The sequence below is a fragment of the Eutrigla gurnardus genome (assembly GCF_963514095.1).
Source record: "Eutrigla gurnardus genome assembly, chromosome: 2".
NCBI lineage: Eukaryota > Metazoa > Chordata > Actinopteri > Perciformes > Triglidae > Eutrigla > Eutrigla gurnardus.
The window spans coordinates 14680491-14703493 of NC_139916.1; the positions used below are offsets into that span (position 1 = coordinate 14680491).

The 23003-nt window shown below is 41.8% G+C and overlaps 3 protein-coding genes across 5 annotated transcripts; 1 reads left to right on the forward strand and 2 right to left on the reverse strand.

The window, feature by feature from the left end:
• Window positions 1-233: 233 nt before the first annotated feature.
• On the reverse strand, window positions 234-5647 carry nop56 (NOP56 ribonucleoprotein homolog). Its single transcript, XM_084036890.1, has 12 exons — window positions 5572-5647; window positions 4814-4903; window positions 4613-4727; window positions 4007-4171; window positions 3548-3746; window positions 3183-3370; window positions 2733-2884; window positions 2412-2512; window positions 1884-2032; window positions 1559-1680; window positions 1171-1287; window positions 234-699 (listed from the first exon to the last, which is right to left on the reverse strand). Exons 1-12 carry the CDS (start codon window positions 5572-5574, stop codon window positions 370-372), a joined length of 1731 nt encoding a protein of 576 aa, XP_083893016.1. The 5' UTR covers window positions 5575-5647; the 3' UTR covers window positions 234-369.
• Window positions 5648-7775: 2128 nt separating this feature from the next.
• On the forward strand, window positions 7776-10035 carry mlnl (motilin-like; the record flags this gene model as incomplete). 2 transcript variants are annotated; one of them, XM_084024334.1, is made up of 5 exons in its annotated part: window positions 7776-7911; window positions 8500-8630; window positions 9411-9512; window positions 9654-9759; window positions 9907-10035. In XM_084024334.1, the coding sequence occupies exons 2-5, from the start codon at window positions 8511-8513 to the stop codon at window positions 9912-9914; spliced, it is 336 nt and encodes a 111-aa protein (XP_083880460.1). In that variant the 5' UTR covers window positions 7776-7911; window positions 8500-8510. The 2 variants fall into 2 exon arrangements, with proteins under 2 accessions (XP_083880460.1, XP_083880459.1); XM_084024333.1 differs by lacking the exon at window positions 9907-10035 and having other exon boundaries at window positions 9654-9773.
• On the reverse strand, window positions 9248-20902 carry LOC311022773 (retinol dehydrogenase 12). Of its 2 annotated transcripts, XM_084024317.1 has the most exons (7): window positions 20683-20902; window positions 16396-16635; window positions 15831-15920; window positions 15539-15727; window positions 13630-13739; window positions 10387-10607; window positions 9248-9510 (listed from the first exon to the last, which is right to left on the reverse strand). In XM_084024317.1, the coding sequence occupies exons 1-6, from the start codon at window positions 20861-20863 to the stop codon at window positions 10428-10430; spliced, it is 990 nt and encodes a 329-aa protein (XP_083880443.1). In that variant the 5' UTR covers window positions 20864-20902; the 3' UTR covers window positions 9248-9510; window positions 10387-10427. The 2 variants fall into 2 exon arrangements, with proteins under 2 accessions (XP_083880443.1, XP_083880442.1); XM_084024316.1 differs by having other exon boundaries at window positions 9248-10607.
• Between the last annotated feature and the right edge of the window lie 2101 nt (window positions 20903-23003).

The window sequence follows — 23003 nt, forward strand, 5'->3', positions numbered from 1 at the left end:
CTACTGCAAATACACCAAATGATGAGACCTAAAACTAGACAAACATGGCTTAACTGCCAAAGCAAGAGAAGTCACTTATGACCATGTGATCATAGACAGCCTCACAATTACATTTGCAGGATGCATTAACACAAGTGATACATGAACCCAAATACAAGATTTTTTTTTCTTGAAAAAGGGTTTAATGGCCAAGGTATTTACAAAAGTAAAAGTAAATGTCACAAGCTCAAAGGCACAGTTATAAGCATTTATTTGCAGTCTAACCTTCTAGGAGGTTTCCCAAAGAGACATAACATTAACTTCATCTCAAGAAAAGTTCAATTAAAAAAAAAAAGGAAAACTGTACACAAATAAAGATCCGACTAGTCTCTAATCACCAGCCTCTTTTTTCTTCTTTTTCTTCTTCTTCTCTGACACGGGCGTTTCAGGAGTCTCTTCTGCTGCCTCCTCTTCCTGCGTCTCAGTCTTTCGTTTCTTTTTCTTCTTTGCAGGAGTATCCGTCTCCTCTGCGCCATTATCTGTGGCAGCGGCTTCCTCTGCCTGGACCTCTACCGCTTCAGATTTTCGTTTCTTTTTCTTCTTTGCTGGTGTGTCCTCTGCACCGTTTTCTGCAGCAGGGGTCTCTGCCTCGACCTCCTCGGCTGCTGGTTTCTTCGTTTTCTTCTTAGCTACTGGTGTTTCCGCATCTTCAGTCTCTGCCTGCAAGGAAGAAAAAAAAAAAGGTTAAGTTCTAGATGGCATCCAGCACCACATTAAAGAATCAGATATCACTCTGTATTTTAACTCCCACAAAACAAATCAGACAACCTTTCCCCCCCATCGCTATAACATGGCTCAAATCCAGAACATCCAGTCTCAAAAGCCACAATACAGAAAAATTGGTCCATGAATGTCGACTAGATTCTTGCAATTTCTTAAGATGAGGGTCCCGAGGACAGCAGATGTACAGCCAAATTGGTGATTTGTGGCAATATAAATAAAATCACAAAAGCATCCTTTAGGTGACTGCAATGTCCGACTCACTTCAGTGATCAAGTCCATTGATTAGGACCAGCCAATGGTTCGGAGTCAGGAGTCTTATATAGCACGTCGTACACTGAGACAGGACCATGTGTGGGTCAAACCTCAAATCAAAACATGCGTGGCCAGATACTACAAATCGATGCTTACCTCAACTTCATCACCGTTGGTGTCACCATTTTCTTCTTGCAGCTTCTTTTCCCGCTTCTTGCGTTTCTTTTCCTTCTTCTCCAGTTTCCTCTTCATCTCCGTTGCAGCATCAGTGGCCTAAGATGGAACATTTTGTTTAAATGAAAGGCCAACCAGAGAGCAACCATCATGTTTTCCCTCCAGAAAAAAATAATGCTGCATCAGGCTCATTAAATCAGTTTGTACCCCCACGGTGATGTCAGGGCAAGACTTGTCATCATTCACAGCATGTACAGATTCTAAACTTGTAAGCATTTGAACAAACCCTTGCAACAAATTCACTTCAAAAGACACTTATTGTGTCGCGTTTAATATCACGGCGATGCACATGCTTATTTTCTGAGCTCACCTCTTTGACAGCCTCTTTCATGACATCTACATTCTTCCGTGGCACATCGCCAGTCTCGTAGAAAGACAAGCGCTCTTCCACCTGTCCACGCAGCTTGTCACCATACACATTTGTAGGTACCTCTGCAAGGAAAAAAAAAAGAATTCAAATAAACTAATCACAAGGCCTGCAGTGGACGACGGTAGTTTAAAGTGAGCCGAGGCGTTGCTCAGTTATACGATTGTCACCACCATCCCTAAGGATGACTACTGTTGACGAAAAATATGAGCATCATTGCAATTATGCCACATTGATTGAATGGGAATCATGTTGTCTTGTTACTCACCAGAAAAACAATCAATACGTGAGGCGATTGTGCACTTGTTTGCCAGATATCTGGAGATGCGGCCTTTGTTCTTGGCAGCAGCACGGCCAATGAAGGTGGAGTGGAAGATGAGCCCGTACTTGGGGGTGTTGCCACGAGTCTTTAGAGCTCTGTAAAAATACAACTTCATATTCATGAACAGATACAAATGTTCTCCAGACAAGTAAAACGGGAAGTCAGTTGCATCTGTTCCACTCAGTTGGTTCTAGCAGTGCCATGTAGACTAGAAATGAAAGTCCCGTCTAATGATGACAAACAAACTATTTTTTTTCTAAAAAAGCAACCACTAATTTTTTTGTTGCTTTTTTTTTTAAAGATAGTCTACCTCAGTGCTGTGAGTGGTTGCTCAGACTGTGGGAGTGCATTAGTGCAGAGGGATCACTCTGGAGAAAACGTTTAGTCTACTCCAGTCACACTGCTCTGCCCTTGCCCAGCCCTGCCATCACTGCAACCACTTCTTTCCCCAGCAGGGAGGGGGTGCCCCAGTACCTGAAGAGGGCTTTCTCTGCTCCTAGGATCTGGACAGTGGAGGCCGGGTACTTTGCCAGGTTGGTTAGACTACCGGCATGGGAGATCAGACGAGCTCCTACCTAAAGAAGAGAGAAAAAAAAAAAAAAAAAAAAGCATCAGTTTCACTGAAAAACAGCTCTAGAGAAGCTACCATTCATCTTGAATGTAAGCTGGGCAAACATCTGAGGACCATCAGGACCGGAGGTTATCAACACATTGATTCAGGGGATTGACAGATTTGGTATGACATCATTGGTCCTCAAGTTATGTATATTAAAAACAAAAAAACAAACAACTTACCACTTCTCCAATCAGGGCTGCTAGATTTGGAGCCACTTGGCTCATCTTGGAACGCAGATACTCCTGCAGTCCCAGCCGATACTCAGCCAGAGACACTACACGATTGGAGAACCTCTCAATGTTGATCAGGTCAATAGGAGAGATGTCCATACCTGGAGAAACCGAGATCAAACATGAGCAGGGATATTACTACTTACACTTTATGCAATAGGTTCAGCTTCAAATATTTTTACACTGGTTGTGTGTGTTTCTCCCGACAGGATCCGCAGTGGGTACTTGCAACTTCACTACAGGTTTATGAGAGAAGTACTCTGCCCCCCTGTGTTAGTCACCAAAGACAATCATTGGTCCAGGTGGGCAAAAAAGGGGCATGGCGCAATTTAAAGTGACAATGAGTTTCACATGAGTTTTTTAAATTGTTAAAGAAAGAGAAAAGGATTGTTTGCTGACCCATGGAGGACCGGGATGCCTCCAGGATGGCCTGAGCTTTGGCTGCATCCATCACCACCTCCTCTAGACTCGGCAGACTCTCTTCCGACAGCTCCTTCCTGTTTCCGATGAGCTGAGCCAAGCGGCAGTACATAAAGTTGTCTGGCACGACCTTGACCAACTCTGGGAAGTGGTAGCCATACCATTCACTGCAGACAAGACAGCAAGTGTGAGAACAAAGAACACGCATAGAGCTACTATAGTGTCAAAAGCAGAAGCTACAAACTCCAGTCATCACATAAATACATGGTATGTTGGAGTGACTCCACATAATAACGGCAGCTGCTGAGTTAACGCTGAAATAACAGTCTGTCATGTGAACTTACCGCACACGCATGGAGAAAGTGTTGATGTCTTTGTCCAGCTGATCCAACAGAGCAATGGACTGTATGATCATGTTGTCGACTCTGTTGACATTGAACTTTACTTTAGCTCTGGAGTAGCTGTGGCCCAGACCCAGTTGTGCCTTGGAGGCAGCCAGGCCAGTCAGACCCTTCACCAGGGAGTGGAAGTGCAAACGCACACCTGACAGGACAGATAACAAAATGAAGGGTTTGTCTGAGTCAAATGGAACTGTAGCAGAACGACATGTGACCAGTGGCTGTTCAGATTTTCAGTATAAACCTTCATGAGCTTCAGGGTCACAAGATTGCATCACAACAGGCCACATTTGTAAAACACTACAGTTCTCCATTTTAGAATTTTAGAGTGTACTTGCTCCCAACTTCGTATGTGCAAACAAAAAGCATGGTCTTCTAAACCAAGAGAAATATAAGGCGAATTACCTCTGCCTATCTCTGCCACCACCCCTCCAGTCTGGATAGAAAGGTTGAATTCTTCTTGTAACGCTGCTCCAATCTTGGCATCTGAAACCCCCAAAGTAGCTTTTTTCTTTACAGAGAGGGGCAGGTTCGTCTCTAGGAACAACTTCAGGTCAGCATGAACCACGCCTGCAAGTGAAGAGGGAAGGTTACTCGTCTATTTGCACACTTACATCGAAGCTTAGATTGTGCAGTAATTTTTACAAAATACTTGATTTCCCTCTACTGAACTAATTTCCACCCGGCCAATGTTTTCTCCTACACTTAATTCCTCATTCAATCACTTATAGCCCAATCAGGACACATGGTGGATGAGCCATATTGCATGACAACAATTTTGTTTCTACTGGCCAACTGCCATTATGTAAAATTAGAGGTACATTTATTGAAATCACTGTCGCTGAATGGAAAAAAGCCCAGTTCTTAGGTAATCAAACATTTCAAAAGTGTATCCTCAGTTGTTCAGGATAATTGGAGATGTCAACACGGTATATCAGGGGATTGACAGATTATAGAACATCATTACAACTGAGGACAGCGATACAGTCACAAAGTAGGAAGTCAACTGGCCTTCTGAGATGGCGTTCATGTTCTCCAGAGCACCCTGGGCAGACTTGAATGGGAAGAACGCAGCCAGGCTCACCATGCTGTTAAACTTCCCGATGCTCAGCACGCTTTCCTCCACCTGAAACACACCGGCAGCTAAATTAGCTTCATCCGGAAGGCAAACGCATAAAAACGGCAAAAAGTCCGCGAGGACCAGAGACCGACCTGAGGAAGCAGCATCCCGATCTCCTCCACTTCTTTGACGGCGAATAGCGCGTAGCCCGCAGCATGCTCGAACAACACGTTCAGCAGCACCTGGAAGGTAAATGCATTTGGATTAAAGAGCGACACCGAGAACTATGGACAGATGTCAGAATATTAACTTAAGAGGCAGAATAGAAAATCTGTAAAATGAAATGCGTCTCCGGTGTCCACGTGGCGCACATGGGAGGCACGTGTTGGTCGAGTCACAGCTAACGCTAGTTGTGCGACACATGCAATAAAATATTCAAACGAAAAAACTTCTTAAACGATTGCTCCGAATTAAGCGCTCAGTGTTCTTAAAATACCGCAGCCGGTTGTGGCGCAACCACGTTGTCGTCATGAACCCACGTGTTGAGCTGGGCCCGTGTTAACGCGCAGCAGGCTAACTTATGCTAGCAGCGCAGCAAGCTAACTTTAGAGCACCACCAAGTAATATGTTAGAGTTAAAAAATAATAAATCGCTGGCTTTCACTTCTATGTATAAGAGATAAAGATGACCATGTCTGTAGTGACGGTTGAAGAAGTAAAGAAACAATTTCCAGCTGTCGTTAGCCACCCATGTGGCTAAGTATGTGCAGGCCTTCTACTCGGCGGGAGTAAACGCATGAAAAAACAGTTTTTTTTTCTTATTAAAGCATAACTAATGTTAAAGAGCCTACCATTACATCCCACAACGACAAACTTTGCAATAACTAAACACCCCGAATAACTTCTCTTACCATGATGAGTAAATCTCTTCAGCAGCACGCAAATGCGTGTCTGCTCGTCTCCGTCACCTCGAGGAAAAGACTGCCGTCAGACTTTTCAGCCAAATATCACATGACCCAAATATCGCGATAGCAGCCTAATCTCTCGAGAACCGGCCGAGACATGGAGACACCCCCTGTTGGATACAAATTGTTTAAGAATAAGTAGGCCTATCGTGTATTTTATTTTTTTAATTTAATTTAATTTAATTTAATTTAATTTAATTTAATTTAATTTATATCACTGCGTACCACCCTCAGGGTCTCAAATGTGACATATAATGGTACACGGATTTCTAAAAGAGCTGCTCGGTAGATTTTGGTCAACATCAGTCAAATAAGAGTAAACATTGCATGTGCTTTGGACTATTTCCAGCCACAGATTACACATTAGTGCTCTCGTGGATATTCACGGCAGTATGTATGTGGGAGTCAAAATAATACTGATGGAATATGTCATCTAGTGCAATGGTGTGGTCCACTGTGTCTTTAATTTAAAAAAAAGGGGATAGTTTGGGATAAATGCAGGTCTTATATTAGAGTCCAAGGTTACATCTTAAAATGTCGTGTTTTGTCCAACCAGCAGCTCCAAACTCAGCGATATTACATTTTCTACCACAGAATTAGAAAACCAGTGAATATTGACAAATTAGAAGCTGAACCACTGAATTCTTTTTGGTTTTCGCTTAAAAAAAGTAAACATTTCATCAATTATGAAAGTATTTGCAGATTAAGTTTCAACTTGACTATTCAAATCATCGTTTAGCTCCAGCTATGACACAGAGGAATAAACTTTATCAGGCTGCACAGACAAAACTATTTTTAGTAAAAGTATTTGTATTGTATTTGTATTTGTATTTGTTGTTTCGGGAACATACAAAGACATTATAAAGAGCCTAATGTTAGGTGATGGAAAAATGCAGAGAGGGCTTGTGCGTCATTGTGTTGGCAGAAGAAGTGCTCCAGAAGAGATACAAAGCTTTGTGTCCTTGAATCGCAATAAAACAGATACAACGGTGGCAACATTTTAAACTCTCTACTACTCCAGAGTATTCTGACAACAAAGTAAACCCAGCGTGCAATAACATTTCCCCATCATGTAGGAAAATGGTTAAGTGTCATATGTAGGAAATAGGATCGTTAAAAATCTTTAGGGTCACAAGGTTTCTAAGGAACGGATGCATGTGGGTCTATTTGTACACAAGTATAAATTGCTGGAAGGTCATAAACATCACATTGTGTTGGATATTAATTTCGAGCAGAGAATTTATGGCAGACCTCTTTGGACGGATCATCTCCTGGCTGCTACACACTGACCACACCATTAAAGCCCAGCAATCACAATGTTTTTTTTTCCCAGTATTTAACTTAGTGAACCAAATGAAAGTCATGTATGGAACATTTCCTCTCAGTTAGCAGTAGTCTGATTTTGATCTTCTTACTAAGTTTGTTTGAAGGCTGAATTACTGTAAATGTGTTTCCTGTCATGTGTGATGAATATGGATAAATACGGGTGATAAATGACTTCTTTGTTTATCCAGTTCTACAATTAACTCACTTTGCTTATTCAGATATGGCACAGGGTGATGGAAAGTAACTCACTACTGTACTTCCATGACATTTATTGGATAAGTTTAGTACTTGTTACTTTGCATGTTCAGATTAATAATACAAAATATATTCAACAAATAAATTAGGATGTAATTTTATAGTTTAAGATAAAACTTTATTGATCCCGAGAGAAATTCACAAGGCTCCCAGCAGATAAACTGTATACAAAGTAACCACCTCTACCACCACATGAAAGTGATGAACACATTAATGCAACAGTAATTATATTTCAATAATATCTGAAGCGGACCATTGTACTTTTTTGTTGTTGTTGTTGATTTTTTAAAATTTTGTTACTCTTACTGTACATTTTAATGATAATAATTTGGAACTTTTACTTCCTTCTAAAAAAAGTGAACACCTGGTTATTTCTACACTGCTGTAGTTTATTTTACTTAAGGTCAAAACCTGTGAGTGCTTGCTCATCAATGTGTGATTTTGTCAATCGTGTCAAAGGCCTAATATACATGGTGAGCTTTCTGCCCTAATAAAAGATGAGCCAGATTCCTGAGTAATATGTGTGTTTCCAGGAGCATGGACGGGAGTGCTTGAAGGAGCCTGTTGAGGAGCGGATGTGAGGGAGGACAGTAAAAAGGCTGAGGGACTGGGAGAGGGCTTGATATAAAGGCTGGCCGGGACAAGCTGACGCTCAGACCGGTGGAAGTAACTTCCCTAAACAACTGACCAAAGCTGACACAGCACGTGAGTAACATATGGCTTCTTCTGCCTCTCTGTCTCTCCCTCTCTGTCTCGGGCTTTCCCCCACCTCACTCTCTGTTCCTTCTGTCTTTCCCTGTCTTCATTCTCTCACAGGGCTGTCTTGCTGTCGTAAGTATGGCTGGTCCACTCCGGCCTCTTATCTTGCTTGTCAGCGGAGCAGTTTGTTGTTTGTTACTTCCATGCTTCTCTCCCCCCCCTTCCTCCCGCCTCTCTCTTTCCCTATCTACTATCTATTTGTCAACGTCTCCCTTGCATAATGACATGGGATGCCCTGTGTCCTTCTTACTCATAACTCAGTTACTGTTTCTGGCTCACACATACACACACACACACACACACACACACACACACACACACACACACACACACACACACACATACTGCACCTCAAGTCAAATGCTGTATGTTTGACCTATTCTAACTTTCCCACAGCAAGAAAAAACAAAAACCCTTCCCTAATTTCTGAAAGTGGCCTGGCCTCAGTGCCACTGACCCCTGCTGGTGTGGAAACACTGATTGTACTGTGCGCCTACCGTTCTGCATGTATACCTATGTACCGTATGTGTCCAGGTCTGAGCACAATGAGCATGCGCAGAGCAGTGACGGGTTGCTTGTTGCTGGTGTGCCTGGTGGCGCTGCTGGCTGAGCGGACAGAGGGACACATCACCTTCTTCAGTCCAAAGGAGATGATGCTGATGAAGGTAAGCAGCTGGTGTTGGGTGATCACACAGTGGGCGGGAGTAGAGCTGAGCAACAATGAAATACTGATTCCTGATGTCTTCTCAGTCTCTCGTCGGCGCTTCGTCTTACATCCTATCGTCATGTGTGTACAGTTTAGGATTTGACAAATATTTTGATAATCAAATATTCATGTAATTAATCATTCTTTTTTCAAGCAAAAATACCAAACTTTACTTTTGTTCTTGCTTCTCTTAGGGTTTTGGTGTGTTTGATTAGACTATTTGATGACAACCCCTTTGGTTTTAGAATAATGCAATACAAATGTTTCTGTGTTTTTTGTCATCATTTTATAACTAATGATCAATCGATTCATTGAGACAACAACTGGCAAATTCTCAAATAATAAAAATGAGTTAGTTAATGAGTTAAAAACACATCAACATTGACTTATTATAACAATAAAAAAATCTCAGTAGATTTTTGTCTATTTTATCAACATGATAAAAAATCCACTCAAAACCTTCATGAGTTTTTCATTTAGGTGTTTTAGTTTTGCCAAGTTGAATGATAAAGGTCATGTGGAGGTTGATCGCAGTGTTGAATCAGTAGAAGAAGCTCATAAACTGCTCACAAACGGTCAGAAAACAAATTCATTTATTGATAATGGATCTATGCAGGTATCATGGCTCTTCATAGTAGTACACTGAGTACAATGAAATAATGACTGGAGGTTGTAAATGTCCATTCTGTATAAAAGTAGTTCTTAAAGGTAAATTTGTGTTTGTGTGTCTGATCTGTAGGAGAGAGAAGGTAGAAAGGACATGGAGCCTCGGTCGGAGGATGGGCAGTTTGAAGAGGTTACGGTCCAACAGCTTCCTCAAGTGGAACATGGTGGAAATACTGTGAGCACACACACACACACACACACACACACACACACACACACACACACACACACACACACACACACACACACACACACACTGATCCTTTCCACCAAAGACTCATTTCACACAAGCCATTCACGCTTCTTTTGTGTCCAGGATCAAACAGTGGAGATCGCCATCCGTCTTTCGCCCAAACAGCTAGATCATGTGACTCCCGTGCTCGAAGAGATCATCCATGAAATAGTGGAGGAACGTCAGAAAGGTACAAGTGTTTGAGTGGTGTGAGACGTGGCCTTGACTCTTTCTTTTATTATCCAAAGATGATTAGAAACACACTTACAAGTGATATCCTGTGTTATGTAACATCTTTGCTAACCAAACTGTTCTCTCACTGTCTCCGTCTGTGCAGCCAAATAGCGAGGCCGAAGACACCGGGAGGGGGGGGGGGGGGGGGGACACTGTACAAATTCTTCAAAAGCACTGAATGCTCATACGTTTTATTGTGTTAATGAATCAGTCAATAAAGGGAAGTGATCGTGTCACGTATTGGACCTTGTGTTGTCATTTCTGAGCAGGAGTTGGCCACATGGTGTCAGCATGTCACCTTTTCTTTTTTTCCCACTCATTACCATATCTGAATGAAAGTTTCTTTAAAAGAAGAAAACATCTTCATCAATGACAGTTACACAGACAACATGAAAAGTAAGAAATGACCCATATTATTCACAACAATGGACGCGAGGAAGCGTTTTGATTATGCAAGATAGGATTCATGTGTGCTTTGAACATGTCAGTCTTCAGATATTGTTTTTTAGAAACGTCCCTTTTATGAGGAACATTATGTCAGAATATTTGGATTAGAGAGTGCAGTAAAAAGGTGGAGTTTGACCTCTTTTCTGTTATCAATCCTCCATTCGCCTGATAGTTGCTTCAGAGCTTTGATGTCAGCCTCTCGCAGATCTCAAAGTCCTTGACCGCGAGGGCAGCGTCTCGAGCTGCAGGGGCGGGGAGAACCAGGCAGCAGTCGCTGTCACAATACTTCCCGGTTATCCCCTCCATTTCCTCTGCTACCGCACAGTAGATGGGGCTGATTGCACCCTCCTCTGGAGACTGGGAGGAAGACGAGAATAGTGGGGAGGACAGTGAGGGTACAGTCAACACAAATGACAGATAGATATCTCATGCAAACATGCAACCGGTAAGTTTGTGTTATCTCTCCCCTGCTGGGTGAGTCTCGTCTAACCAGATGTTCAGCATTGCCCGCCCCTACGGATGATTCAGATAACACAGATGAACTTCAGGAGGATAAGCGCTAGGTCGAGAGAATGGTTGGAGAACAAAACCAATCTGCCACAAACACAAACACTAGCGATGGATCCCAGATGTGAAAGCTGGGTGTGTGTGTGCAGCCCTGATTAGACAGTGACATGGTACATTGTGCTGTTGTCAGCACATTTCAGGGAACAAAAGTATCGTCAACACAAACAAACGTTATGATGGATGTGCTGAGGTAGTTTCAACATCTCTTCAACATTTTAAACACATCGTTTAAATGCTAAACTTACTCAGAAGAACAAGTTGAAAATGTCCTCATCCTTCTCAGTTTACAGAGCAACTTCATAGCTCCACTTTAACCTACCGTGCTTTTCCTGCGCAATGAGGAATAATTAGCAACATCTGGACGGCCTCTCTTTCAGTTTCACCTCCAACTAAAAATGGTTTGCTAATGTGACTAAACTGCTGACTCACTGAAATATATACAATCTCAAGTCTCCGTGTTCAGAGAATTTCTTTTCCTATCTGACATTGTAGCCACGTTGCTGTGTTTCCAGAATCTCATCAATTACCTTGTTACAACTGATTGAAAGGGGTTGACTCTTTTTTTAATTGATTTCCATCCAAATCAGGCAAACAATGTAGGAATCTTTGTGCTTTTAGTTTTTTTACATAGTAAGCCTCAACTTCAGGGGTCAAAGCAGATCAATAATTAGCAAGTCTGGGAAATATTAGTATTCATCAAGGATACAGTACTTTCTGTGGCCCTCAGACTCAATCCCCCTGGCTACGAGTAAAAATGTGTCCAATATAAAAAGGTTAACCATTACTAAATAACCGGGCACTGTTTGTAACAAACCTGCAGCAGCAGTGTGTAAGGTGCTGTATTCACTATCCAAAGGGTTTGGAGGGTTTTTTCATCATATTTCCGAAACCAAAAGAAAAGCATCAGGGCAAGGATTGCATGCCGTAAGCCGCCCAAGCAAAGAGTTAGCCTATGATTAGCGACATTATTAGATTACAAGATATGTTCATAAAAAGCCCTATTCAGGATTGACGCATCCACAGCACAGGAGTTGGTGTAAAATCGCTCCTGGTTGCTATTAATTGATATCACAGGTTATGAGGGATAACGTTGCCAAACTCATCTGTTAGTCCTCATCCCAAAGCCTTTTCTCACGTACTATTAGTGAAAAATACAATAAAGTATAATCGCACTTCTGTGTTGCTTGTCTCCATGTAATTTAATATAAACCTACATCTTTAGTGTAGCCTACAAACCCCCAACAACGACAGTTTTTTATTAAATCTTTCCCTTACATACTGTAAAATACTAGGGCTAACCTGCTCTATTTTTGAATATAAGACCTGCTCTCTCTCTTCTACATGGATCGTAAGCATTGCTGACCTTTCCTTGGAAGAAGCTGCAGTTCATTCTTTCCTGCAACATTACGCGTACATTGTGTTTGTCGTCATCAAATGCATTTCCCCTTCGCGGGTTCCTCGTTTTCATACATCTTGACATGTTAAACTCTACACACTCAGTCGGAGACACAGTTTTTCAAGCATCTCACATTGGAATTAATGCTTGTAATAAATACTGCATATAACTCGTATCATTTTAGCTGGTAAAAACAATAGTCCGATTGTTTCAAAAACCTTTGAGTGTTAAATCATCATTATTATTGTTGTCATCTGCATGCTGAATTGGAGCGTTTGAGTGACAGTAAGCAAGGAGGGACGGGCTTAATGAAAGGTCATTTATTGGGTTTGGTCGTTTTATTGGGATTTAATCACATAAGAACAAAATAGAAGCTTTATCCTTTAGCTCGTCAAAATCCTTTCCTTGTGTCTCCTTGAACTGATTTAAGTTTCATTAAAGTATGATTAACCACACAATGATTCTAAATCCAAGGTGTTAGAACACAGATCCAAAAACAAAAAAACAAAAATAACTGGCGTTCTTGGTGCTCATCAACTATTCTGCATTTGGTTAATGGGGAAAAAATCCCATTCTGAAGAACAAATGATGGCTTAGAACAGTGCTGTACCATCTAGTTCCTATCGGATGTCCGCTGATGTGCTGTGAAACGTGGAAAAGTTTCAACTTGTTTTTCTTGTTTTTTTTTCTAGATATCTGGTTTGCACATTGCATTTGTGTTCTGATTAATAATTACAACAGCATGTGTCGACTTGTCATGGTAGGAAAACCCCAGATGTGACTGATAACATTAATGGCTCCATTCTAGTCAAGTGTCCCATTAAGAATGTCAGTGAACCTACGCCAACAATACCAGGATGCTGAAATCAAAGCAGCTAAATGGAATTCAACCCGCACTTGTGCTTTTCCTCCTGTGAAATGTCTCGCATGAAAAGGGCCGATTAGACACAATTTCTGCCAGCTGATGCAACGTGGCCACACACTTTGTTCTAGCTCTTATGCAAACATCCCCCAAAATGTTCTGCCTGCCCCACCAATGCCAAGCATCCTTCCTTTACCCCACATTATAAAAAAAGTATTTTATTTAGTCCACCCGTGTCTGCATAAAAACAGTATATGCAGCATATATATTTTTCACAAGCCCTATATGGGCGGCTGTATATCATTTCGAGCTCATGAGTTCCCAAATGAATGAATCATCCATCCATCCTGCGGGTAGACACCCTGGACCGGTCGTCATCAAAGATGAATTAATAAACAAAAACAAAACAGTCTCCCAGCTGCAGCAGATTGGGTGAGATTGCATTCATATAACAGATGGAGGTTCCCGAACAACAACCAGTCACAATAAACTTGAACGATCGCCAGAAATGACAATGCAAACAAGAACAAACAAATGTAAGAAAATGTTCTCACCTTGAAAAAGAAAAATCCAACCAGGTTGAATAGACAACGAACTATGAGAGGATAGTGCCTCAACACCTCTGTCATGACGACACCAGGGTGGACGGAGTTTGCGGTGACACCTGCACGAACACATAGAGGCACAGAAAACAGAGTGTAAGAGCCATTGTGTTTGTTTGGTTCATGTTTGCTTGAACCTCCCACCACTTGGCGGAGAAGAGCGCTCATTATACTTTAGTTTCAGATGTAATCGGTACCCCGTTTATGACTGCACAAATACGATGAAGTTAAAATCTTAGAGCTGTATTTTGTCTTTAGAGGAAGGTATTATTTGGCTTTGAGAACCTATAATAAATTGCATTGTTTGATCTTCAGAAACTGTGTGACAAACAATTTTGGCATCTTTTTTGGAATGGCAAAAGACACTACATCAAGTCAAAAACTGTTTCCGTTGAGGACTGCTTTGGATTCCTGCTGCTGTATTCATGTGTCATTGCCAGTGGTTGTTGCACAATGAGAGATTCTCTTCATGCTGATGGTGTGGATATTAATCATGATGGGGGGGGGGGACTCAGGACAGCATTTTAAACATTGCATCCAACTATAGTCCAGAGGGAGATGGAAACCGTAAGCAAAGCTAGTCCCAGCAACAAGTCTTTGAATGCAGAGTTTCCTCTTTAGATTGCTTTTCTGCTGTTTTCAGATCAGACTCTGGTGTGGAAAATGTGTTCCAGCTGCTTCATGGAAACCTCACACAGAAAAAATATTTTATTCTTCTTTCCTTTGAAAAATAAACTTTCAACGTACATTCTGAAATGTGATCAGACCACTGTGGTATGTGTTTGACTAAGAGCGGAGTTGGCAAGCACAGAGTTGCTGTCAATGGCAATTTTCTCATAAAACAAGTCACAGACCAGGTTTAGTTATCAGTGTTGCTCAAGGAGCAGAACTATGAGCAAAGGTGAATTTCCCCTTTAAGGTTGCAGGTTGTTTTTTCTCAGTAGAGGACCTGTGTCTAAGAAACTAGAACTAGAAATTAAGAAATTAAGGAACTGTGAACTAAACATACACACTGAACATATATCATATTTAATCCCTGAATGTAAAAAAAAAAAAGTGCAATAACAATGTGCAATAACAACATCTTGAAATAACATATCCCATGAATATGCCTGATGCCAATAATGTATACAATGTATACCTCTTTGCACTCATCCACTTTTTATTTGTATTCTTATTTTTATTTTTCTACATATATATATATATTTATATATATATATTTATTTGTAAAGTTATGTATAGGTTGTTATGTAAATGTTGAAACTGCACTTTGGGGACTGCTGTACATAATCTTGTTGTTCCTGTAACAATGACAATAAAAGCAAGTCTAAGTGTCTCATTTCCTGATCTACATTGCTTGAAGCTAATCATTATCAAATCCAATCTACGTTAACTGGTGACACTTTACCTGGATACTCAGCCCACAAACATGTCAACAGCTCATCAATTCAACTATTTGCTTTGGAGATGCTCTTTGTAGATTATCTATAGAGTATACGTGACCATTCATATGCATGAATGTGCAGTTTTTAAAGATTTACAAATCGTTGATAGCCATGCCCCTTTCTTCCTGTCTGACCACCCCAAAGCTTCTACTCCAATCAGAACTCTCTGGTCTCCAAGTAAAGCGTTTCTGTCTGCCCCCGGGGTCAAATGGAAGTCAGCTTTAGATCGTCTATGTTGTTATTTTACGTTTCTTGCATGACATTTCTTCCAAAAGACAGATTGTATGCTCCTTGAGGGAAATTTATGGTTTGTAATATTGTGCTAGGTAAATACAATTTTAATTTGCGCTCATACAAAGACCAAACATTTGCTATAATGGTGGATGACAATCATACAACCCGTGATTTAAGCCTACCTGTCCCTTCGAGCCTGCGTGCTAGCTCGGTGGTACAGATGATATTGTGCAGCTTGGTGTGGTTGTAGACTTTATCCATGTGGTAATTGAGGTTCTCGCCATGAAAATGAGAGAAGTCCACTTCACCCTTCTTATGGTTTACTGAGGCGAGGGTGACAATACGCGCCGGAGCTGAACGCTTCAAAAGGTCTGCGGTGAATCAGAGGAAAGGAAAGAGAGGTGAGAAGTACATTATGATATTTCATAGTCTAAAACAAACCTGCTGTATTAAAGAAAGGCTACAGAGCCTTACCCAGCAGCAGGTTGGTGAGGAGAAATGGTCCCAGGTGGTTGGTGGCAAAAGAAACGTCAAACCCATCTTTGGTTATCTGCCTGGGTAAACCTGATAGTAGAATTAGAAAAATGTGATTGGATTTTACAACTTAGATTACAAATACACAATAGTACTCCTCTCCAGTTGTATACTGTCTTCTGTTGCTCTGCTGAGTGTGTTGTCAAGGCTGAGAAACAAACACTTTAATGGAGATAAAAAATGATGGATGGTTCAATATTCTTTTTTTGGTGCTGTGACTGTGTTGAATTACATACCAAATAAAAGAAAACGGGGACAGTATGCTCAACAGCTGGATGTGGAATGTTACTGTTTTAGCTTGCATGAAGCCAAACTAGATATGGTTTTGTTTTTGTCCAAATTACATGTAGTTACTGAAATAAAATAAGAAATAACAGAGAGAGAGATAGAGTACAATTCCTAAACAAGACAACACATTGTTTGTGGTATTGCATTATTACACTGTATGGTTTCTGACTGCCTGGTGCAGCAAAACGAATGGCTCATTTTCCGCTGCGTGTAACACCTGATACTCCGGCATTGTTGACGAGGATGTGGAGAGCTTTCTCCTCTTCGAGAATCCCCTCGGCAAATTCCCTGACAGAGTCCAGAGAAGACAAGTCCACCAGACGCAGGTGGACGTCATAGTTTCCAGATTTCTCCCTGATTTCCGTAAGTGCTGCTGTTCCCCGGGCTTCGCTCCGACAGGCCAGGATAACACGGGCCCCACGACGTGCAAAGTCCAATGCTATGAACTTTCCTATGCCTAGCACAGTGGAACAGAGCAAAAAAAAGGCTGTTTGCAATGCTTGATAACCATACAATGTATAGTTCTAGTTTGAATCTACAGTTTCTGAAGAGCTTTTGGTTTCATTCTGATTCTGAATGTGTGTTATGATTGCTTGATGAGAGGATACCAGATAAGTGTGCCGGAAATCAGCATGGAATGAGGAAGGAGTTGCTAGGGTTTATGGTCATAACAAACTATGGAAAGATCAGATTGTGGCTGCCCTGGGGGTTATAGCGCTCTTCATGTCCTGGCTTTACAGAATCTATCAGATATTCCCATCTTCTCAGGACCTTTTTAGCAACATGAAATAATTTCCTTATTTATTGCATGGGTTTACATGGTGTTTGTCTCTCCGCTGCTCCAGCTTCCATCTTTTGTGTTGATGCATGCATTGCTTTGACAATAAACAGCTCTTTGAATTGCATTATGCCATACAAATGAATTAGAAATCAGTGACAAAATCAATTATTCTGATTGGTCATCATGTAGGCTATTTAAGAAAAAATCATTACACAATGTGAAGCTTACATTGTGTAAATTAAATTAAATTAACTCAAAAAAGGGATTTAATAAAAAAATCAGCACAGATTTAGTGAAAGTGTAACAAAACCTCTTACAGTAGAGGCTTTTTAACCACGGAGAGTTTCTTGCACCATAATAAAACCATCACCTATTTAGACTTTTCGTTTATTCCGTTTATTTGGTTTATCCTGTTTACTTTGTCTATCTCGCATATTTGTGTTAAACTGCAGCATTTGACAGCTTGTTAATATTCTTTTGCAACCTATAGTATTGTTTATTTCGTTAGGTTTCTTTTGTTCGTGGTTTAGTTCTATTGTTGTCTTATTTTGTTTTGGTTCATTACTGGCTGCTGGCTTGTACAGTTTAAACAGATTTTGTTTATTTGCAGTATTAAGGGCGGGAGGGTCAACTCCTGTGCACAAAAAAGTGCATTGTAGAGTTTGTATGAGTGCTGTACGCTTCCCCCCATTGTGCTGGTCAGGAAGAAGGATGGCAATCTGCGCATGTGTGTTGACTAGAGGCAGCTTAACAACAAGACAAGAAAGGATGCATCCCCCCCACATTGGGACACTGAGGAATCCCTGGATACGGGTACGGGTCCCTGCTGTTTTTCCACCATGGTGTTGGGTCGGCTCCAACAAGATAGCCTCAAAGCAAAACTTTGTAGAAGTGAGTAACCTGGGCCATGTGATCACTAACAAGCGTGTGTCCACAGATCCAAAGAGCGTAGAAGTGGTAGCCAGCTGGCATGCCCCCACCACCGTATCAGACCCGTGGTCCTTCTTGGGGATTTCCAGATACTATCAACGCTTTGTAGAGGGCAATGCCAAATTGGTGGCCCCTCTACATTGGCTGGTGGCAGAACTGCAGTCCAAAGTCCAAGAAGAGGGCAGAGGAGTTTTGAGGCAATGAAGTTTACCATGGCACCAAGTGCTGGCATATGGAGCCGACTCTCCCCACCCTTTATCCTGGAGGTGGTTGCAGGTCATGGAGGACTCATGGCAGTGCTTTCAAAGGGGCAAAGAGGAAAATACAGGCACATAGCTTATGCCAACAAAGGTCTAGGGCCCACAGAGCCCACATGACAAACAGCTTGATGAAATTGGCGTTCCTGGTGCTCAACTGGGCCATGCGGGAGATGCTCAGAGATTACCTGCTGGGCCACAAGTGTGTTGTGTACACTGACAACAACCCACTTAGTCACCTGTTGTCTGCTAAGCTGTGTGCCACTGAACATCGGAGGCTCAACTTGCATCGTTCGGTCAGGGAGAAGCAATAAAAACACAGATGCCCTATCCCGTCAGCATCCGTCAAGCACACAGGAAGTGGAGGTCATGGCCCCTGGCACCTGGACCCTTACAGCGAGTCTTGCAGTTAGGGTCATGGCCCCTGGCACCTGGACCCTTACAGCGAATCTTGCAGTTGGGGTCATGGCCCCTGGCACCTGGACCCTTACAGCGAATCTTGCAGTCGGGGAAGTTGGAGGCAACGTAAGCTGCTGTCACAGCCCTGCCTCATAATCCTCCCTCTCATGTTTATGATCTCCAGCAGGCTGACCCAGTTATTCAGGAAGACGTTGGAGACTGAAGCGCCGTCCCAACCATGAGGAGCAGAAACAGATGTCCCAGCCCAACTTTGTAATGATTGGACAATGCCAATGCCTGGTTGAGGAAAAACCAGGTCTTCCACCCAGATGGTTCGGAGGAAATGTTCCAGCTGCTGTTGCTTGTGGCCTTGGAGGAGAAGGTGCTGACTCAGGTCCACCAGGAGCACAGCCATCAAGGAGCAGAGACATTGGAGCTAATGCGGCCGCTGTGTTACTGGACAAGTATGTCTGCCGAAGTGGCTCATTGATGCCAGGCTTGTGAAAGATGCCAAGTTGCCGAGGCCATCTGCCCGTAGCTTCACTGGAAATTAGTTAGCTTCATAACCGGTTCCTCGTTCCTATTACACTGTGTTGTAACCTGCTGAGAATGGACTGGAAAGTCATCAGCAAGTATACTCTGGCTGTTCCAACCCGTGATAACGTGCCTCTATACTGTGGCACAGGTTTTGGATGCAGAATGGCTCTACAAGTTTTGTGTCCCTGCCTGAATACACTCAGATCAGGGCCGTAACTGTGAGGGTTCTCTGATCCAGCATCTGTGTGGCCTTCACGTTGTACTCACCTCAGTCTTGATTAGTCCATCGTCAGGGTGAATTTGCAAGAGGTAGTGGTGGAATGTAGCAGAATTAATCTCAGCAGGCAGGCGTGCATTGTTTTTATTATTCTGTACTTGTCAGCAATAGCCAATCATGAGACGGAGGTTATCTATTTATGCAGGTCGTTTCTCCTGCATTTGACTGCTTTTTAATATTGTTTTGCAGCATAGTTTTGTTAATTTCGTATATGCTTTGTTTCTTAGTGGTAACCCTGTTTGGATCTCTTGCAGGTTTATTTTGTTTTGGTTAATTATGGCTGCTGGGATGTTTAACCTCAGCATGTGTGATAGGGGTGACCCTTCTCTGGGTCCTCATTCTCGGTGCCACCTCTCCCCTAGTAAAGTAAAACATGCCATCTGTGTCTCTCATAAATGAATAGGAAAGTGCCACTAAATTGTGAGGAAATGTCTTTATTCTTTGATCTGTGGGTTGCTGAAAAGATCATGAAATACATAATTTCAGACAATGACTTCTCTGTATATTGTTTTATTGTTATATGTTGTTGGTTCCTTCTGCTGTTTCAGTGCTTTATTCAATGTGTTATTTAATCTCTTGTCTGAAAAACACTTTGTAACCTTGTAAAAAAGGGACTATACAAATAACTATTATTATTATTATTATTATTATTATTATGATAGAATATCCATGCTGAAAATCAAACATTGTAAACCAATTTTTACACAGGAAAAGTCCTACATGTCTTCCAATTCATAGATTTGTGAATATTTGAGGTGATATTAAAATACTATAATCAAATCTTGCCGCTCACTTTGTAAAGTCCCACGCTGAGCCATCGGAGTGGCCTCTGAACGCGACCATCATCAACGTGAGTATAATAACATGGACTGCAATGTGACGCTCGTATCGTTAAAAGGCTACAAAGTTTCTTCTAGCTCAAACGTTTAAAGTCATCATGAAAACTAACAGTCACCTTACTGTCGTGTTTGTAGTTATACATTTTAATTTACTTCAAGTTATGTTCAAGAAAATGACTACAAAAGGCTCTTTGATGTAGGCTAATCATTACTGATTTATGAGTTTATGAGATGAGCTTTCCTGTCAAAGGTATTCCTGTAAAACCTCAGGCTGTGTGGAAACGCTTGGACCATGAGAAGCTGTAGAAGTAAATCTAATTCACAGATGGGTCTTAAAACGCAACAGAAGCAGGAGCCTTTCCACTTCCAACAGTGTTGCCACATAACAAATGTTAGGTTGCATATACAAGTGTGCTCTTGCAGCCCCGTATCTGTATCCTTATCCTATATATATTACAATGGTAACAGGTTCAATTCAACAGACCCGTGTTGGCTCCCGTCACGACGGCCGTCTTCCCTTTCAGCGTCACGCCGCAGCCGCGTGGATCCCAGCGTCCTCTGCGCTGCAGGCGCAGCACCAGCGCCAGCAGCGCCGTGGAGATGACCCAGCCTGGGTGACAAAGTACATCCAGCCAAACCATCGCACAGTCGGAGCCCGAGACCATGGAATGAGAGAGCGATCCTGCAGCACCCGCTTCTATCTCAAGGAGGTGTGCCTTAAGTTAGTTGGCTCTCGTTAATACGGAATTATAGCTCCAGGTCATAAACGACTCTATCTAGTTCCGATATTCTTTGCAATGATCAAGCCCATAAGGACGCCACTGAAAAAAAAAAAAAAAAAATAACACAGCTCTGTGTCAGATACTTTTTGTTCATTATTATGATATCTAAACAAGACATCCTACAGGAGATAAACAAGCAGAGTGTCACGTGACTGAGGGTTATTAAATATCGCTAAAACTGGTTTTCTTAAGCTATGAATTACACGCGCTGTTTGTTTGTTTGCTTTGCTAATTCAGCTCATACAGAACCAGTTTAATAGATTGAACTTTGGAGTCATGGGAATTTCAGTTGTTCCTAAGTAACTGCAGTATACGGTTTGGCCACTAGAGGGCAAAACACACCAACAAGCTGAACTGGTATTGAGTGGAAGTTAGACAGATTCTACTTGTCAATTGTTACTATATATGATTATTATTGTGTGCATGATTTCAATTTTTTTTAAATTTGTGTTTGGAAGAAGTAAACATCAGTTAAAAAACAACTCCATGCTACTGTTTGCATGGAGGAAAAGCATTGCTGTGCTGACCTCCAGGGCCGGCTCTACCTAATTTTGTGCCCTAGGCGAGATTGCTCTCCGGTGCCCCCCCCCACACACACACACACACACGAATTACACCAGCCAAATGAACAATCACACATGTTTAATTTGAACAACAACAGCAAACAGCAAAAAATCACAACTTTCAAGTATTGAATTACAGCAACCACAAGAACAATCACAACAGTTTCATTTGAACAACAACAACAAACTTTCAGGTAACTCTTTCCAGCGTGTCTTTCACTTCATTTTTATTTTCATTGTTTTAAAAAAATATATATATTTTTTTTTTGCTGGAGGGGCGCCTCGCGGCGCCCCTCCAGCAGATGGCGCTCTAGGCGACCGCCTATATCGCCTATGCCAAGAGCCGGCCCTGCTGACCTCTGTGGGTCTGTTGAAACTCTGACCACACCTGTGGTGAAAGTGTCGGGTGTGGTCTGTTGTACTGCAGGTACATCACTGTGGCACAGAATCATCACAGTCAATGGTAGGTTGTAGTGCAAGGCAGTTTTTTCTCGCTGTAATGCTTGCCCCTGGGTGAAATTTTGAGCGTATTCTAGTCCTGTTCAATGAGTTAAGTTTCCTGAGATGACTTCTGTTGTGATATGACACTATAAATAAATACAATTGAATTGAAAAGCAAGATAGAGGTGGATATGGCAAGACCAAGAGAGCCTTTCTACTAGAAAGGAGGTCAATGGGTCTCAGAGGTCAATGTGTGTAATGTATACAAAGGAAACTTGATCGTTTCACTCTGCAACTTAAGAAAACACAAGCAAATGAGAAAACATCATCACCACTTTGACAACACTGAAACATTAAATTAATAACACACAAGAAAATTCACACACATTTACCAATTTGACAGCATGTTATATGGGACCTACAGAGATACAAGTTGCACAGAACAAAAATGAAGACGTATAAAGAGATCCTCCCTGAGCAATGCAATGACGCCTCCTATGACAAACACTTCATGAGTTTGGTCATGATATCTCTATTAATACTGGAATTATGTAATTAAAGGTTTGCAAAACTAAATCATGATTACGGGCAATCGGATACACTACGTTGCCAAAAATATTTGCCTACCTGCCTTGACTTGCATATGAATTTAAGTGACATCCCATTCTTAATCCACAGAGTCAATATGACGTCAGTCCACCCTTTGCAGCTATAACACCTTCAACTCTTCTGGGAAGGCTTTCCACAAGGTTTAGGAGTGTTTTAATGTGAATTTTTGACCATTCTTCCAGAAGTGTATTTGTGAGGTCACACACTGATGTTGGAGGGAAGGCCTGGCTCTCATTCTAACTCTCTAATTCATCCCAAAGGTGTTCTATCGGGTTGAGGTCAGGACTCTGTGCAGGCCAGTCAAGCTCATCCACACCAAACTCTCTCCTCCATGTCTTTATGGACCTTGCTTTGTGCACTGGTGCACAGTCATGATGAAACAGGAAGGGGTCATCACCAAACAGTTCCAC

Bases quoted from the DNA above. Each gene is read 5' to 3' on its own strand.
- nop56 (XM_084036890.1), bottom strand. The intron at 4,728-4,813 runs GTCGGTCTCTGG...GGTGTGTTTCAG, and splicing joins TCGGGATGCTGCTTCCTCAG to GTGGAGGAAAGCGTGCTGAG. The intron at 3,747-4,006 runs GTAATTCGCCTT...CTGTCCTGTCAG, and splicing joins GGTGGCAGAGATAGGCAGAG to GTGTGCGTTTGCACTTCCAC.
- LOC311022773 (XM_084024317.1), bottom strand. From the start codon at position 20,863: ATGGTCTCGGGCTCCGACTGTGCGATGGTTTGGCTGGATGTACTTTGT. The intron at 16,636-20,682 runs GTCTGTTGAATT...CCACTGTGCTAG, and splicing joins CGTGACGGGAGCCAACACGG to GCATAGGAAAGTTCATAGCA. The intron at 15,921-16,395 runs GTGTTACACGCA...TTCTACTATCAG, and splicing joins CAACAATGCCGGAGTATCAG to GTTTACCCAGGCAGATAACC.